Raw genomic sequence first — 17,320 nt, forward strand, 5'->3', positions numbered from 1 at the left:
GAAGAAATGAAAGCAAGTATATACTTATATCATTTGTTATATTAACCCTATTTATCATTTTTCATTTTCTTTATTTGTCCCTATGGGTTTGAGGTACCCTCTGATGTCACTTTCTTTCATTCTTTTTTTTTTTAATTTTTTTAATCAGATGAGATCTTGCTGTGCCGCCCTGCCTGGAGTCCACTGGCACAATCATGGCTCATTGCAGCCTCTAATTCCTGGGCTCAAGTGGTCCTCCTGCCTCACTCTCCCAAGAAGCTGGGACTATAGGTGTGCACCACCACACCCAGCTTGGTGTCCCTTTCTTGCTCTAATGCAGCTTTGCTTTCACCTACTCCCTATTTTATTATTGGTAAACATTACATTTCTATATATGATAGGCCCAAAAATGAAATTACAAGTGAGTTTGCCTAATCCAAAAATTTGAAATATGAAAGTTTTTGACCACTGTCATGACACTCAAAGGAAATGCTCATTGGAGCAGTTCAGATTTTGGATTTTCAGACTAGGATGCTCACCAGTAAGTATAATGCAAATATTCCAAAATCAAAAAAAAGTCTGAAATCCAAAACATTTCTGGTCCCAAGCATTTCAGAGCAGTTAGGAGAAAAAAGAAGACATACATTTATACTACCTTTTATAATTATATAATTATCTTTACCAGTACTCTGTTTTTTTCTTATGGATTTGCATTACTCTTTGGGGTACTTTGCTTTCAGCCTGTAGAACTTCTTTAGTATTTCTAATAAGGTGTGTCTGCAATAAATGTTCTCAGTTTTTTCCCCCTAAGAGTATCTTAATTTCACCTTCATTTTCAAAGAATAATTTTTCTGGGTGTGGATTCTTGGTTGACCCCTTTAGCACTTTGTAACCCAGCTGCTTTCTGGCCTCTGTGGTAGTTAATGAGAAGTCAGCTGCTAATCTTACTGAAGGTCCCTTGTGTGTTATTATTTGCTTTTCTGTCACTGCTTTAAAGATTTTTTTTTTTTTTGTCTTTTTCAGTGGTTTGACCATGATTTGCCTGGGTCTGGATTTCTTTGAGTTTGTTCTTGGAGTTCTTTGAGATTTTTGGAAAGCTTTTGGCTGTTATTTCTTCAAATATTCTTTCTGCCTCTTCCTTCCCCTTCTGGAACTCCTACTGTGCATGTACTGGTGTGTTCGAGGGCGGCTCTGCTCACTTTTCTTCTTTTTGTTTCTCAGGCTGGATAATCTCGTTGACGTATCTTCAAGTTCAATGATGCTTTCTTCTGTCTGTTTTTTATTTCAGTTATTATACCTTTCAACTCAAGAATTGCTATTTGGTTGTTTTTTTTGTAATTTATATCTCTTTATTGTTATTCTCTGGTGAGACACTATTCTCATACTTTATTTTTGTAGACATAATTTCCTTTGGTTCTTTGAATATTTAAAATAGTTTATTTAAGGTATTTGTCTTATAAATCTAACATCTGAGCTTTTCCCAGAACAGTTTCTATTAACTGCTTTATTTCCTGTGTATGGGCTATACTTTTCTGTTTCTTTGTGTGTCTATTTTTTGTTGAAAGTAGACATTTGAAGTAATACAATGGGGAAATCCTGGAAATCAGATTTTCCATCCCAGGGTTTGTTGTTGTTCCTGTTTGTTTAGTGACTTTCCATAACTAGTTCTGTGGTCTGTGTGAAGTGTCAGCGATGCCACGGAAGCCTCTGCTCTCTTCTCTGGTGTGGCGTCTCTCAAACCAGTAAGTCCCACACCTTTGGCGAAGGACCTGTTCCTGGCCTGGGGCGCGCCTTCGACACGGGGTGCCATCTCCGCCTTAGCCTTTGCTTCCGCTTGCACGGAGCCTCAAGGTCGACAGAGCTGAGAGTGTGGGGCCTTCTCAGGTGTGTCCTGGGCGTGCATGTGGCCCTACACGTGTGGATGGCCCGATGCCCAGGAATGTGTCGGAGCTCTTCCACAGGCCCTGTGGACATCTTCCCCAGATTTCCTTTTAAGTTTTGGCCGGTCTCTTGTTTGCCTCAACTGATGATGGCTGCCTGTGGCAGCTGCCAGCTGTTTTCAACAAATACCCTGGGGAAGGAGCTTCTCTCAGGAGTGAGCTCTGAGGTCGGATCAAGACAAGCCATGAGACAGGCCAAATAGTGGCAGCTCTCTGTGGGTGTTGTGAGAACTCCGCACTCACCCTCTGCCTCCGGTGGCCACTAGGCTGTTTTACAAGGACTGTGATTGTGAGGCTGGTGGTTTCCAAGGCTGGTGCAACCCTGGGGAAGAGAGGTGGGAGTAGGGCAAGCTAAAGCACCACAGAGTTTGCTGCTCTTACTGGGACTTGGCTGTGTCTCTTGAATATATATATATACTCCTCAAATTGTTGTAAGCCCTTGCTTAACTTCCAAGGTTCTGAAAAAGTTGATTTTCAACAATTTTTGCCAATGTTCTTGTTGCTTCTATGGACGAATAGAGTTTTGAAGGTCCTTACTCTGCCATTTCAAAAGAACTTCTTCCAGATACTTTCAAATGATTCTTCATGACCTGTCTGTAGATGATAGAATCTTTTTTTAATTGTCCCCCCAAAATCCATGTTGAAAAGAATCTTAGTTTGAGTCATGATTCTAAATTAAAACCAAGGTCATGCCAAGCAATCAATCATTATTTATTGATGTCTTAGATCATCTTTAAAGGATCATCTTATTACATTTGCTTTAATGCGATCATTGATGCAATAGTGTGAACAGATAGATTAAAATTTAATTAAAAATCAGTTAACATTTGTAACCCCATAATATGCTGAAATAAAAAAAAAGTGGTAGGCCGGGCGCGGTGGCTCACGCCTGTAATCCTAGCACTCTGGGAGGCTGAGGCGGGCGGATTGCTCAAGGTCAGGAGTTCAAAAGCAGCCTGAGCGAGACCCCGTCTCTACCATAAAAATAGAAAGAAATTAATTGGCCAACTAATATATATAATATAAAAATCAGCCGGGCATGGTGGCTCGTGCTTGTAGTCCCAGCTACGCGGGAGGCTGAGGCAGCAGGATCGCTTGAGCCCAGGAGTTTGAGGTTGCTGTGAGCTAGGCTGACACCACGGCACTCACTCTAGCCTAGGCAAGAAAGCGAGACTCTGTCTCAAAAAAAAAAAAAAAAAAGTGGTTAGTGCTGACTGTGTGCCTAGAACTATCTCAGGATGAGAAAATAGGATAATACACGTGACATTATTTAGAACTCTTCTGTGTGGAACTGATAATAACTGATTTTAATGGGAATTCACAGAAAGAGTTTTTAGGTTCAAAAAGTCAGAGTTAGCTTCCTAAAGGGAAGTGGAACTTGAACACAGTCTTGAAGATGAGCAGGGCTGGAAGTGAGGAGAAGGGAGGCGGGCGAGGCTGGGACCTGCGTCAGCATCACAGGGCAGGCGCTGTTCCACTCTGGAGGGTTTTGGGGTTTTTGACTGTGGAATAATGAAAATTAAAGATAAATAAGTTGCTGATTGATTCTAAAAGGGGCAGCCAATTAGCCTAAACGCCTATTAAGCATTCATTAAATATTAGTAAATTAAGAGTTAGAAACAAGTAAATGTTGTGTTTTGCCTACGTTTAAATTATTTTGCCAGGTAAGTTTTGAAGTTGACAAATTAGTTTCTGCTGAATTACAAAGTTTTGGGTATTGAATGTGTGACATTTTCCAATGTGTTTAGGTGTCATTTGCCAATGCTATATATCGGATTAGAATACGGTTTGACCAATAACTCAAAACTTGCTGAAAGATTCTTCGGCCAAGCTCTGAGCATCGCACCCGAAGACCCGTTTGTGATGCACGAGGTTGGAGTGGTTGCCTTTCAGAACGGAGAGTGAGTATGAGAGACCACAGGTCCTTCTGTTCACTCTGCAGACAGTGAAACCTCAGTCACTAGGGCATAGCTGATCAGAGCGACTCCTCAGCAGGTTTTTATTTTTAAATGTACTATTTTAGGAGGAGACAGTTAAAAGGGGAAAGAAACTGTTATCTTGGATTGCCTTAAAAATTCTAAACCCAGATCCTGATTGTCCTTCGATCTGAGCTGCCATAAGTTTCCTCGCGTGGGTAGACAGCTCAGACCCCCGACACCCACGCTGTGGCCTGAGGCACGGCAGCACCCTTCATCATCTCTGGGTGGATTAGGGATTGGATTCATGTATTTGAGAAAAATTTTCTACAGTTTTTGAAACAAAAAAGTTTTCTATTTAGTTACTAGTAAATCAGAAAATTAAACTAATTAGAATGACCCAATCTCTGAGTTTCCTGGTCAGTTGAAGCTTTAATGTAACCTTGATTATTTATGGAATAAGTGGTTCAGTGTCATACTCAAGAGAGAAAAATATCAATATAATCCTTTGCATTTCAATTATACATAAATTTTAAAACAGTAAATTAGTACTACTGTGTTGTTTGTGGTGTGTGTGTGTGTGTCTGTGTGTGTGTGTTAAAAATTGAGTTATCTAGGTATATAAAAAATTTGAAGCTTTAAAAAAATACATAGTAATGACATATTAATAGAGTCAATCCTCAGTATTTACAAATTCTGTATTTATGAATTATCTATTCACTAAAATTCATCTGTAGCTCCAAAATCAGAACTGGAGCTGCTTTCACAGTTGCTGGCAGACGCAGGCAGGGAGACGTCTGAGTCTTGTGAAGCCCACGTCCCTGGCAGAAGTCACACGAGGCGATGCTCTGCCTGTTTGTCTTACTCATGCTCTAAACCACTATCCTTTTTGTGGTCTGTTTAGCACCACATTTTTCATCTTTTTGTGCTTTGCACTGTGTAATCTGCAAGCTTAGTGCCGAAGTGCTGTCTGGTGCTCTCCAAGCACAGGAGGCTGCGCTGTGCCTCACGGAGGAAGCGTGTGTGTTGGAAACGCTCCGTTCAGGGTTCAGCACGTGTTACGGTGCTGTCGGCCACGAGCTTGGTGTCAGCGAATCCACAGTACGTGTCAAGTTAGATGTCTTTGCATAGAAATACACATACAACAGGGTATGCACTGACCAGTTAATGAAAATGTTGTGACCAGAGGTTTGCAGGGAACCTGACGGTATTTCCCCTGGGAGTGGTGGTTCAGTATTTGCAAAACCAGCGTTTGCAGTGACTATAGAACATAAGCACTGCAAATAATGAGAATCTACTGTTATCTGCTAGTCTTGAACTCGTATGATGTTAATGCCGTAAAATGAATCATTTATCCGAGTTAACTTTGAATTTTAACAGTTACTTCCAGTAGTTTAACCATTTCATTTTAGTACTGCTAGAAAGGAGACATTCAAATTTTTCTTAAATGTTTATACTTGCTAATTTTGAATAATCTGCAACTTCATTTTCTTTTATTTTAGATGGAAAACAGCAGAAAAATGGTTTCTTGATGCTTTGGAAAAAATTAAAGCCATTGGGAATGAGGTATTCTATGTAATATCTGCAAATATGCATACACACCACTGAGTGTGTTTACTGTTGAATGAGGAAAATAATGTAGACAGTCTCTCTTGCCTAGAATATAGTAACCGAATATTTATCCTAGCAAATGGCTTATTAATGTTAGCATTGTCAGTTAACTGTTTTACTACATAGTAAAAAATGAGTTTGTTTCTAATTAAGATGGCAGGTGTCACTTGGCTCTAGATTTGAAATGTGGAAATAATCAGAATGTATTGGATGATTATTTGAAACTGGGAATATTAACTGGTGGGCACTGTAGTGTCTGACTTAATACTCCTCCAGAACTTCAGAGAGCCTCGTCTTTGACTAATGAGTAAATACAGGGTAGCAGCTGATCTCACTTCTGCAGGGGCAGGGATGGGGACAGGCATCTTTCAAATTCAGACCTTTTGTCGCCGTTCCTTACTGTGAACTGAGTATATAAATAGACTCTCACTGTTTGGGATATTTGACTAGGTTCTATTGTATGAAAGATGTACCCATGAATTGGTGCTCATGAGTCAACCTTCCAACTAGCAAGGATATGTGTATGCTGGTATTATTTAAAAATAGTTAAAATTGGCCAGGCCTGCTAGCTCACACCCATAATCCTAGCACTTTGGGAGGCCAAGGTGGGAGGATCACTTGAGGCCTGTAGTTCAAGACCAGCCTGGGCAATAGAGCACTTTTGTAGAGACCCTGTCTCTACAAAAAGTAAAAAAAAAAAAAAGCTAGGCATGGTGGCATGCACATATAGTCCCAGCTTCTTGGGAGGCTGAGGCAAGAGGATTGCTTGAAGCCTAGGAGTTTTCGGCTGCAGTGAGATAGGATTGTGCCACTGTATTCTAGCCAGGGCAGCACAGCGAGACCTTATCTCAAAACAAACAAAAAAAGAAGCTGGGCACAGTGGCTCATACCTGTAATCCTAGCACTCTGGGAGGCTGAGACAGGAGGATCTCTTGAGGTCAGGAGTTAGAGACCAGCCTGAACAAGAGCGAGACCCTGTCTCTACCAAAAATAGAAACAATTAGCTGGGCATGGTGGCATCTGTAGTTCCAGCTACTTGAGAGGCTGAGGCAGGAGGATCACTGGAGCCCAGGAGCTTGAGGTTGTAGTTAAGTTACAATGATGCCACTGCACTCTAGCTGGGGTGACAGAGCAAGACTGTGTCTCCCAAAAATTAAAATAAAAGAAAAAAGTTAACACTTTCAGAGACCATAAACTTCTGTAGACAAGGGACTTACATGTTTCTACTCTTTTAATTCCTGATTCTTTTTCTTCATACCTGTTTTGCTTTATTCTATTCCGAGTTTCACTTCTCAGTTTCATTCTGTTCCTGTTCATGCATACTTGCCCGCAGCTCCCTTCTTCCTGTGCTGTTAGCTCCTCTCTACTCTTATAGACACAGCTCTGCCAGCCAGGCGGCCACCTGCCTGTCCCCAGCTTTGTTTATTTTAGTCTCTTATTATTTGTCTTCTCAGCTTACAAACGCTGTATTTCTGTGTGTCTGCACATGTATGTATTTAAAGCAGGTTCCCCCTCAGCTGAGTGTTGGGTGGCTGAGGTAGATAATGCAAGTGCTTGTGTTACTCTTGACATGAGGTTGCCACTTGCCATCCTGTCAGTTTTCTACGTGTTGAATTCCTTGCTACTCAGCCTATCCCAGCAGCATCCACGTCACGGGAAGCTTGGTAGAAGTGCAGAATCTCAGGTCTACTAAATCAAAGTCTGCAGTTTTAGCAAGATCCCCAGGTGATTCTCATGCACAGAAAAGTTTAAGAAGCACTTTCTTAAACTACACTTAAAGTTTAAACTATAGGCTTTGATGATTCAGAGGCACTTTGCAGTCCTGACGAAATTTGAAGTAGTAATCTTAAGTATGAAAGTGCAATACTATTTAAGTATCAAAATACCCAATAAAAAGTTATATGAAGCAGGGAAGATACTGTGGGAGACTTTAGTTATAAACTGCAGCAAATGTCAAAGTAGTCAAAGAGAAGCAGTCATGCCTAAGAATCATTAAATGATTTGTTTTTCCTTCACATGGGCTGTACCTCTTAGATCCGGTTTTGGTAGAGTGAGAGAATATGGCTCAGGTCTGTTCATTCATTTGGTTGACATATATTTTACTGGGTTGATGATTTCCTACACTCTGAGGTAGGCATTGGGATGCACCAGGGAACTAGTTTGCCATTTCCTGGCCTCAGATCTTCTTGGCAATGTCAGTAACTAAATTGGCAGTAAAAACACAGTGCAACCGAGGAAATAAAGGAGCTCACAGGGAAGGCCCGTTCACCCAGATGTGTGGGTGCCCAGGAAGGCTTTTGATCACAGTACACACCTCAGTCCTGAAGGTGATCAGACACTAGCCAGGCAAAAGTGAAGGGAGGGTATTTCAGGTGTACAGAATGTTGTGTGCAAAGACTGGGGCTAATTCAGTATGGCTTGGATTTTGAGTTTACAGAACGCATCGAGAAAGGGGGCAGGAGGATGAAATGTGGGTCACTAAGGGCCTGAAAATGATGTAAGAGAGTTTGCACCTTATCCCAAGGAGAGTGAGAAAAGAAAAGGGACAAAACAGGCAGAGGCTGTGACTGGGGAGGGTGAAGACTAAATGTGTGGGAGTTGTGCCTGGGAGGTAAAAGGAACAAGCCCAGGTGTTTCTTGGAAGGGTCGGGGTCTTGGGGTGCCGTTTACTGACTGGTAAGGCACTCACAAGGGCCAAGATCAGGGAGCTGAAATGGCAGGAGAGAGATGAGTTTGGTGTGTGGCATACTGAATCTAAAGTACTTGTAACATTTCTAGGGAGAGATATTTATAGGCAGATGGATATGAAGATCTGGTGTTTCAGGGAAGGCTCTGAGCTTCAGGCACAACATTTGAACTTCTCCAGCATGGATGGGCTCTTTGACAAAATTGTGCTAATGGCAACAGAGTCCTCAGGAAGTCTCCTCTAGTAGGAAGACAGATGGATAAACCAGCGAGTGCTCTTGCCTCGGGCTGTGGTGCAGACATGCCAGGAGAGAGCCCCTTGCAGAGAAAGGAAGTGATTGAGTGCGAACAAACCAGGCTGAACAGTGACCTGAGTAACTCGTGGGCTTGATGTTGCTGTGTTTTAGGTGACAGTTGACAAATGGGAACCCTTGTTGAACAACTTGGGGCATGTCTGCAGAAAACTTAAGTAAGTGAAGCAGAGCATTTTCAGAAATGTACTTTGTGACTAAAAGTTTAATTTTAATTAGCCTTTTCCATGTTTTCATTTCATGAGATCCTCCAGTTTTCTTCCATGTGGCTGCGCAGATATAATAAGCACCAAAATCATTGTTTTTATTATTTATTTCTATTGGTATAATTTTAATTTAGAAACATTGAGAATTATAGTAACTCTTTTTAGATTAAGATTTTAGTGTTCAGAATTATTAATAATTTAGAAGAATTGGGACAGTAGGAGCTAATTAAAACCATATCCATATTCTAACTCTGTTTTCTGCTAGAGGTTTTGTGGTGTGATAAACAGATGACAGTTGAAAGTGGGTTCTTTGGTTAAAGATTTCTTTCAGTCATTACTGTGCATTAGGAGCTGTAGCATTTCCCAAACTTTGAGCATAAAACCTTTTTTTTTTTTTTTTTTTTACAAAAGACTTTACAGGGCAAGTATTCCAGAGAACTTTGAGGAACACTTCTAAGTAACTTTTTGGGACCTTAAAGCCAAATTCCTTGGCTGCTTTTAGATTCCTGGTGTGGGAAGTTCAGCATCTCATAAAACAGCGGTGTGATGAGGGCGCAGGCCGGATGTGGTTGCAGCGCCCCGCTGAGTGCGGCTGGAACGCCGCAGGTCTGTCTGAGAGGAGTGCCCTGCCCTGAGGGCACTGCTGGAAAGGTGGACCTTGAGGAGGTGTTCAGACAGTGAAGATGGGGGTGGAGGCCCGTTACCAGTCTAGACTCACTGTTCTAACGTAGGACAGGGTTTCTCACGTGTTCACATAGACAAATGCTCACCTTGTACTTGGGAATTCAGTGCTTTTACTGTACCCAGTAATCGTTCTCTCTTTTTCCCCCTTCTGTGCCTTTCCCCTGCCCCTCCCTGTCTCCCCTCACAGAAAGTATGATGAGGCCTTGGATTACCACCGTCAGGCCTTGGTGTTAATTCCTCAGAACGCGTCCACCTACTCTGCCATAGGCTACATCCACAGTCTGATGGGCAACTTTGAAAACGCCGTGGACTATTTCCACACGGTACGTCCTCTGTATCTAACTTTAAATCTGGTTAACATTGACCACTTCTTTTTTTTAAAATATCTTTTCTAGGCAATGTTTATTTCTTTACTGTTTTAAAATTCTTTAGGCAACATCATGTTTTATTTTCTTTGCAGAGAAACGTGTATGTTGTGTGGTAGTCATCAAATTAGAGACAGGCGTGGGGCGTGTCCTCAGGGTCTGCAGCGAGGCCTGCAGGTGCCAGCGGGCTCGGCGGTGGCCAGTCTGGGTGCTGGGTCCAGGCAGGGAGCACAGAAGCGTCTGCTCACAGCAAGCCCTTCGGCAGCTCCCAGTCTTTAATTCCCTTAGATAACCGTAGTAATGAACAGAACAGTCCGGGTTCATCACAAGGAAAAGTCTTGCCTTAATCCATATACCATGTTTCGTCAAACCTGAGATACCGTTAGTAGGCAAGATAATCACAAAGAAGAAAAGTGCTGACAGTGAACTTTAACATAATTTTTTCCTGTCACTTCATTTTTTTGTACTTAGAGAAAGTACTCTTGAACATATGTGGACATAGATTTATATCACTCTAAACATACACAATAAAGAATACATGAGTGAAATAAATGGCTGTGCTATTCAGCTCAGGGTGTCAGTGTCCCTGTTTTCCAAAAAAGTAACCTGGTCCAGCTCACACACCTAGTTGTTGACTCTGGATTTCCTCTAAGCCACAGACACCTGCTTTGCAAATCTCTCTCAGTATGGGAAAGTCAACAAGATTTTTACACAACCACAGTTCACTGTCTTCTTTAAATGTTCCTCTCGTGGTTTGTCGTCCTGTCTGTGCAGCCAGCATAGCCACCAGGTCTGCACGGCACAGGTGTGACGTCCGTGTTGCAGCTGTGGCCACTGTGACACAGCACAGTGAGACATCAGCTGGCGCAACAGGAGGGAGGAACAGGAGCTGCCAGATATCCCCGTTTCAGAACGTTAGAATTTGAGAAAATGTGGGTCTTAGAATTGATGAACTAATGGTTTTGGAGAAAGAGATGAAATATGAGGAAATGTAATATTTCAAAGATAAATTCATGAGTGATCGGTTCCTAACTGATTTTCAAAGGTTAATTAGAGATTCTCAGACTAGATGAATTCCTGAAGGTGTCACTGTGGTAACCAGAGTACTGAGCTAGTCAGAAGTTTGAACTAAGCAAATTTTCTAGTCTTGCATGATCTTTTAAATATGTATATTTGGATATTGTGTAACTCTCTTCTGTGATCTAATTAATACAGAAGGCTCATCTCTGAATGAGATACCGGTTTGTAATCTTCTGTGGAGGTAGATTTTAAGCATAAGAAAACAGTGTGACACACCTCCATGGCCGTCACCTGATTTCAGTCATCAGCTTGTGGCCAGTCTTGTAGCTATAGCCCTACTTACCCTGGGCACCCTGGAATGTTTTGAAATGAATCAATGTGAGAATGTTTTTTTTTTGTTTTTTTTTTTTTTTTGAGACAGAGTCTCACTTTGTTGTCCAGGCTAGAGTGAGTGCCGTGGCGTCAGCCTAGCTCACAGCAACCTCAAACTCCTGGGCTTGAGTGATCCTTCTGCCTCAGCCTCCCGAGTAGCTGGGACTACAGGCATGCGCCACCATGCCCGGCTAATTTTTTATATATATATCAGTTGGCCAATTAATTTCTTTCTATTTATAGTAGAGACGGGGTCTCGCTCTTGCTCAGGCTGGTTTTGAACTCCTGACCTTGAGCAATCCGCCCGCCTCGGCCTCCCAAGAGCTAGGATTACAGGCGTGAGCCACAGCGCCCGGCCTGAGAATGTTTTTAAATGAAAGAGAAGGAAATAACATTTTCTTTTAATAACCATGCTCAATCTTTTTTGGCAGGCCCTTGGTCTTAGGCGAGATGATACATTTTCTGTTACAATGCTTGGTCATTGCATCGAAATGTACATTGGTGATTCTGAAGCTTATATTGGTGAGATTATAATTATTGGCATTGTATTCAGTTTTTAGATTGTATATTTCTGTTTAGGTCTCTCAAATTCTCATCTAAGATTCTGAGTTTATCTTTCTAACCATTCCAACTACATTAATATCAAGGAACTACATTTTGGTAGAATAATGCTGTGGGAATTAGTAAGTCGTCAAGTATCCATTTGGTTTAAAGTAGAGTTCTTGGTAGGTACAAGATACTGTTACAGAATATGTGTAAAGCACTGTAGTTATAGAAGAATCACTCTAATTGTATAATCGAAAAAGAAATCTTAGCAACGCTTTTTCAATTGAAGGGGCTCTGGCCTTATTTCATAATGCAGGGTATAACATGATACTAACCTTTACATTTCAGTGGAGTATTAAGATGCCTTACATTCACATAGTAGTAATAGGTAATTGTGAAATTTTTAAATAAGTAATAGGATAAGTTTGCATGGAATTGCTATTCTTGGACATTCATTCAGTTACAAGCAAGCAATGAGGCAGATAGACTGAGGTTAAATCTTGAGGTCTGGACCTTGGGGTCGGCAAAGACTTCCTTAACAGGCTGTGAACCCCACAAGAGGACAAAAATGATAAATTGGACTTCAGTAATACTAAGAACTTCTGTTTATCAAAAACACTATTAAGAGGGTGAAGGGCATGCCATAGAATGGGAGGTGACTTAGGATTTTTAGACTTGTCCGAGAACTCCTAGGTAGAATATAAAAAATCCTGTAAGTCGGTAAGAAAATGGGCAAAATACTTGAGGAGCTTCACCAAAGAGGATATCCAGGTAGTTATGAGCCAAATAAATGTGTTCAACTTCATTTCTTATAAGGGAAATGAAATTACAACCATAGTGAGATACCACTGCACACCTGTAAGAATGGCTAAGAATTAAAAATACTAACAGTATCTGGTGTCGGTGATGATGTGGAACAACTGGAAGCCCCGTATATTATTGATGATTGGTGGTATTATAGGAGTGTTAAACCTCTTTGGAAAACTGTTTAACGTACCTCCTAAAGTTAAATAAGCCTATGGTATTATCCGTTATTGTCTGTTACTGCCCAATAAACCACTCCAAAGTCTCTGTGGTCAACCGGCAGCTACTGTACCAGTCTTGCCGGGTTTACCCACCTGACTGTGGTCAGCAGATGCCTCGCTCGCAGGCAGGGAGGCCCAGCTGGGATCTGGGCCTTTCTGTGAGGCTTTTGTCTTAGGCTGCTTCATAGCATGGTGGTCTCAGGGTTCTAAAGGACAAGAACCAAAGCTAATTTTTCTATTTTTAGTAGAGTCAGGGTCTCACTCTTGCTCGGGCTAGTCTCAAACTCCTGACGTCGAGTCATCCTCCCACCTCGGCCTCCCAGAATGTTAGGATTACAGGTGTGAGCCACCGAGTCCGGCCAAATTTTAGAAAATTTTGACAAAGAGTTTGTACTGATTACTTCTATTTTTAGGAAGATTGGTAATCAGCAAAACTAACTGGTGGTGATAGAAAATTCAGACCAGTGACTACTTCAGCATTGGGAGAGCCAGGAGCATTGGCCGGGAAGGAACACGGGGCAGTTGTTAGGGGCTGTGCATGTTCTGTGTCTCTGCCTGGCCGTGGTCATGTGAGTGCACATGTGTGTAGGAATCTGTCCTGCAGTGCACCTAGGGAGGAAGCACACTGTGCTCCTTATCTGTTGTAATTCAGTTAAAACAAACAAACAAACAAAAATTGAGCTCTGGCACTCTGAAGACCCCGTTGACCCCTCAGCTCTGCTTTGCAGCGGCCTCTGTAACTTAGGGCAAGTCCAGGCCTCAGTTTCCTCACTTGTTCTAGGAGAAGTTGTAAGGCTTAAATGGGAAGTTTATATACAGCTAAGTAAGGGGTGGAGATGCAGTAATGAGTGAGACAGACATTTTCCCTGTCCTTGCAGAGGTACTGGTCCTAGGGAGACTTCCAAATTTGCCATTCATTGTTTTTTATTTTTAGGAGGTTTGCATGTCATTATCTGCCAAAATACCTATTACTGAAAGCTGTTAATTTGAACTGTGTAAAATTGTCACTTTGCTTATGTCAGAAACGATTGAACCTAATACATCTGTTCAGATCTGTTCAAATATACATTCTTGAGGTTGTAATATGTGGGAAATGTATTTCTTTTCATTATGGTTTCTTTATGCATAAAGATCAGTGGCTATACCTGAGAGTCACACCACAGATACTTCTTGTGTGCCACAGCTGAGAGAAATGTTCTCCCTGGGCCTCACCAGTGCTGAGAGGGCTTGGGGAGCAGGGTGACCCTGGAACTGCAACTTGGGGAGCAGGGTGACCCTGGAACTGCAGCTTGGGGAGCAGGGTGACCCTGGAACTGCAGCTCGGGGAGCAGGGTGACCCTGGAACTGCAGCTGGGGGAGCAGGGTGACCCTGGGACTGCAGCTGGGGGAGCAGAGTGACAGTGGAACTGCAGCTGGGGGAGCAGGGTGACTGTGAAACTGCAGCTTGGGGAGCAGGGTGACCGTGGGACTGCAGCTCGGGGAGCAGGGTGACCGTGGAACTGCAGCTCGGGGAGCAGGGTGACCCTGGGACTGCAGCTCGGGGAGCAGGGTGACCCTGGGACTGCAGCTCGGGGAGCAGGGTGACCCTGGGACTGCAGCTGGGGGAGCTGCACAGAGCTGCAGCCACACGTGCCTCTGACAGTCTGGGTGCCTCCTTTGACAATGGTGGAGAAGAAGATTGGAACATTGTTTCCCTTCTGATCTCTGCTTAAAAATACAGTTTGACTGAAATGTTAGAGACTGTTATGTAATGATGGAAATGACAGATAAACAATGGAATGGCTTATTTTATTCTAATTATGGTGTTTCTTTTTAGGAGCAGACATTAAAGACAAATTAAAATGTTATGACTTTGATGTGCATACAATGAAGACACTAAAAAACATTATTTCACCTCCCTGGGATTTCAGGGAATTTGAAGTAGAAAAACAGACTGCAGAAGAAACGGGGCTTACGCCATTGGAAACCTCAAGCAAAACTCCAGATTCCAGACCTTCCTTGGAAGAAACCTTTGAAATCGAAATGAATGAAAGTGACATGATGTTAGAGACATCCATGTCAGACCACAGCACATGACTGCAGACAGTGGTCCTGTCCCCTCTGTCCCAGTGTGGGTCAGTACTCCCTCCCCTCCTTGCCAGGGCTCGGGAGTTTCTTGCTCCCTGACAGGAACCCAAACCACATCCCTACATTTAGGAACAGAGACCTGCCTTAAGAGACTGGATCACACGCCTTTGCAACAGACACATTCTGATTCCCTGAACCTACAGAATAATTGTATGTAGTGGAATAAAGAAAGTAAACCATCTCATGTCTTTTTTATTTTTCAGTAGTTTTTATTTTGGACTAATTTTAGATTTACAGAAAAACTGCAGAGACAGCACAAAGAGCTGTGTGCCTCTCACCCAGCTCCCCCACTGCTGACGGCATGCATTACCATGGACCGTGTGCCACGAGCGGGAAACCAACATTGGTAGTTACTGCTGCCTAAATGCCACGCTCTATTTGGATTTCACCAATTTTCCCAATTGATACCCTCTTTTTGTCCCAGGATCCATCCAGGTACGTGCTGCATTTAGTCATCACTTTTCCTTTGTGTTTTCTCATTGGTGACAGTTTCGCACACTTCCCTTGGTTTTCACTACCTTGACAGTTTTGAGGAGTATTGGTTGGGTAGTCTGTAGAATGCCCCTCAATTTGAGTTTGTTTGGTGCATTCCTCATGATTGAACTGGGAATATGGATTTTGGAATAAAATACCACAGAAGTGAAGCACGTTTCTCATCACATACGGGCTTTCTTATTTGTTATTCCATTCATAGAGCACACACAGAGTAGATAGCATAATTCTGGAGGGTCCTGGGATTTTGAGAATGGTCAGTGAGCACTGGCTTCGACTTAAGGTCACCAGCTGCGCTAGCCCCTAAAGAGAGTCACCCTTCCCTGTGAAGCTTTGCAGCCAGGCATTGACTTCTGTAGCTGTGAATGTCCCAGACAGCATCGTCTTCCACTAGAAGGCTGTTTCATCTACATTGAAAATCTGTGGTTAGTGTAGCCGTCTTCGTCAATGATCGTAGCCTGATCTTCTAGATCAGTGTTCCCCCGGCCTTTTGGCACCCTGAACTGGTTTCACAGAAGATAATTTTTCCATGGATGAGGGGAGGTGGAGCTCAGGCGGTGATGTGAGTGATGGGGAGTGGCTGTGAAGCTTAGCTCCTTGCTCACCCACCACTCACCTCCTGCTGCACGGCCCAGCTCCCAGGATTTATAGAAGATAATTTTTCCATGGATGAGGGGAGGTGGAGCTCAGGCGGTGATGTGAGTGATGGGGAGCGGCTATGAAGCTTAGCTCCTTGCTCACCCACCACTCACCTCCTGCTGCACGGCCCAGCTCCCAGGTTTTATAGAAGATAATTTTTCCATGGCCAGCATGTGGGGTGGGGGCCTGTGGAGTGGTGGTCCGCAGCCCAGGTCTTGGGGACTGCAGTTCTGGATAATTTGCTACAGCTTCCAAATCAGCACTTGCTGCTTTACCTTCACTTTTATGTCATGGAAAACGGCTTCTTTCCTTAAACTTCATGAGCCAACCTCTGCTGGCTTCCTCACCTTTTCTCTGCAGCTTCCTAACCTCTCTCAGCCTTAAGAGAATTGAAGAGAGTTAAGACCTTGCTCTGGATTAGGCTTTGGCTTAAGGGAATGCTGTGACTGGTTGATCTTCACTCAAACTTTCTTCCTATCAGCAATAGGCTGTTTTGCTTCCATATCCTCTGTGTGTTTACTGGAAAGAAAGCACTTTTAATTTCCTTCAAGAACTTTTCCTTTGCATTCACAGCTCGGCTAACCCAGCAAGAGGCCTAGGGTTCTGCCCATCTTGGCTTTCAACCTGCTGTCCTCACTTTGGGGCCATTATTTCTTCAAATATTTTTTCTGCTCCTCTCTTTCTCCTCCTCTTGGGATTCCTGTGTGTGTCTGTTGTGTTTGGTGGTGCCCCACAGGTCCCATAGTTCGGTTCATTTTTCTTTATTTGTGCTTAGACCTAATGATGTCAGTTGCCTGTCTTCAAGTCTGCTGGTCTTTGTCCTGCCTCAAATCTGCTGCTGATACCTTCCAGTGAAATTTTTAATTTCAGCTGTTGTATTTTTCAGTTTTACAATTTCTATCTCTGTATCGATGTCTATTCATACACCACTTGCCTGGTTCCTTTAGTCCTTTGTTAGCCCTTTCAGAATATTTAATATAATCAATTCACATCTTTGACTAGGCATTCCAATATCTGGGCTTCCTCAGTGACAGTTTCAGTCCAATTCTTTTTTCCTGTGATTTATCCATATTTTCTAGTTTGTGTGCTTTGTAATTTCGTATTGAGGACTGTACATTTTGAGTATTGTAATGTGGTAGCTCTGGAAATCAGATTCTCCCTCAAGGATTGGTTGTTACTTGTTGAGGGCTATGGTTGTCCATTTGTATAGTGAATTTTCTTAATTTATTTTTGCAAAGTCTGTATTCCTTTTTGTGTTGTAATTGAAGTTCCTGTTCTGCTGTCTCCTTGGTCAGCCTGTGACCTGACAGAGATGTCCTTAAATGTCTGGATCAGAGAGAATAAAGAAAAGGTTATCTGATTCTCTAGTTTCTTTCGTGTTTGAAGTTCTTGGGGGAAAGGT

At 42.6% G+C, this 17,320-nt stretch overlaps 1 protein-coding gene across 1 annotated transcript in view; it reads left to right on the top strand.

Moving 5' to 3' along the window:
- The window catches only part of CDC16 (cell division cycle 16), a 30,022-nt gene extending 15,040 nt beyond the window's left edge, over positions 1-14,982 (top strand). Inside the window, exons 13-18 of the mRNA XM_076009621.1 lie at positions 3,668-3,820; positions 5,338-5,401; positions 8,539-8,600; positions 9,520-9,655; positions 11,521-11,611; positions 14,477-14,982. Coding sequence (XP_075865736.1) covers positions 3,668-3,820; positions 5,338-5,401; positions 8,539-8,600; positions 9,520-9,655; positions 11,521-11,611; positions 14,477-14,736 — 766 coding nt within the window. The 3' untranslated portion in view covers positions 14,737-14,982. The remainder of the gene's footprint in view (positions 1-3,667; positions 3,821-5,337; positions 5,402-8,538; positions 8,601-9,519; positions 9,656-11,520; positions 11,612-14,476) is intronic.
- The last annotated feature ends 2,338 nt before the right edge of the window (positions 14,983-17,320 follow it).

Source organism: Microcebus murinus, chromosome 13 (genome assembly GCF_040939455.1).
Source record: "Microcebus murinus isolate Inina chromosome 13, M.murinus_Inina_mat1.0, whole genome shotgun sequence".
NCBI classification, from domain to species: Eukaryota; Metazoa; Chordata; class Mammalia; order Primates; family Cheirogaleidae; genus Microcebus; species Microcebus murinus.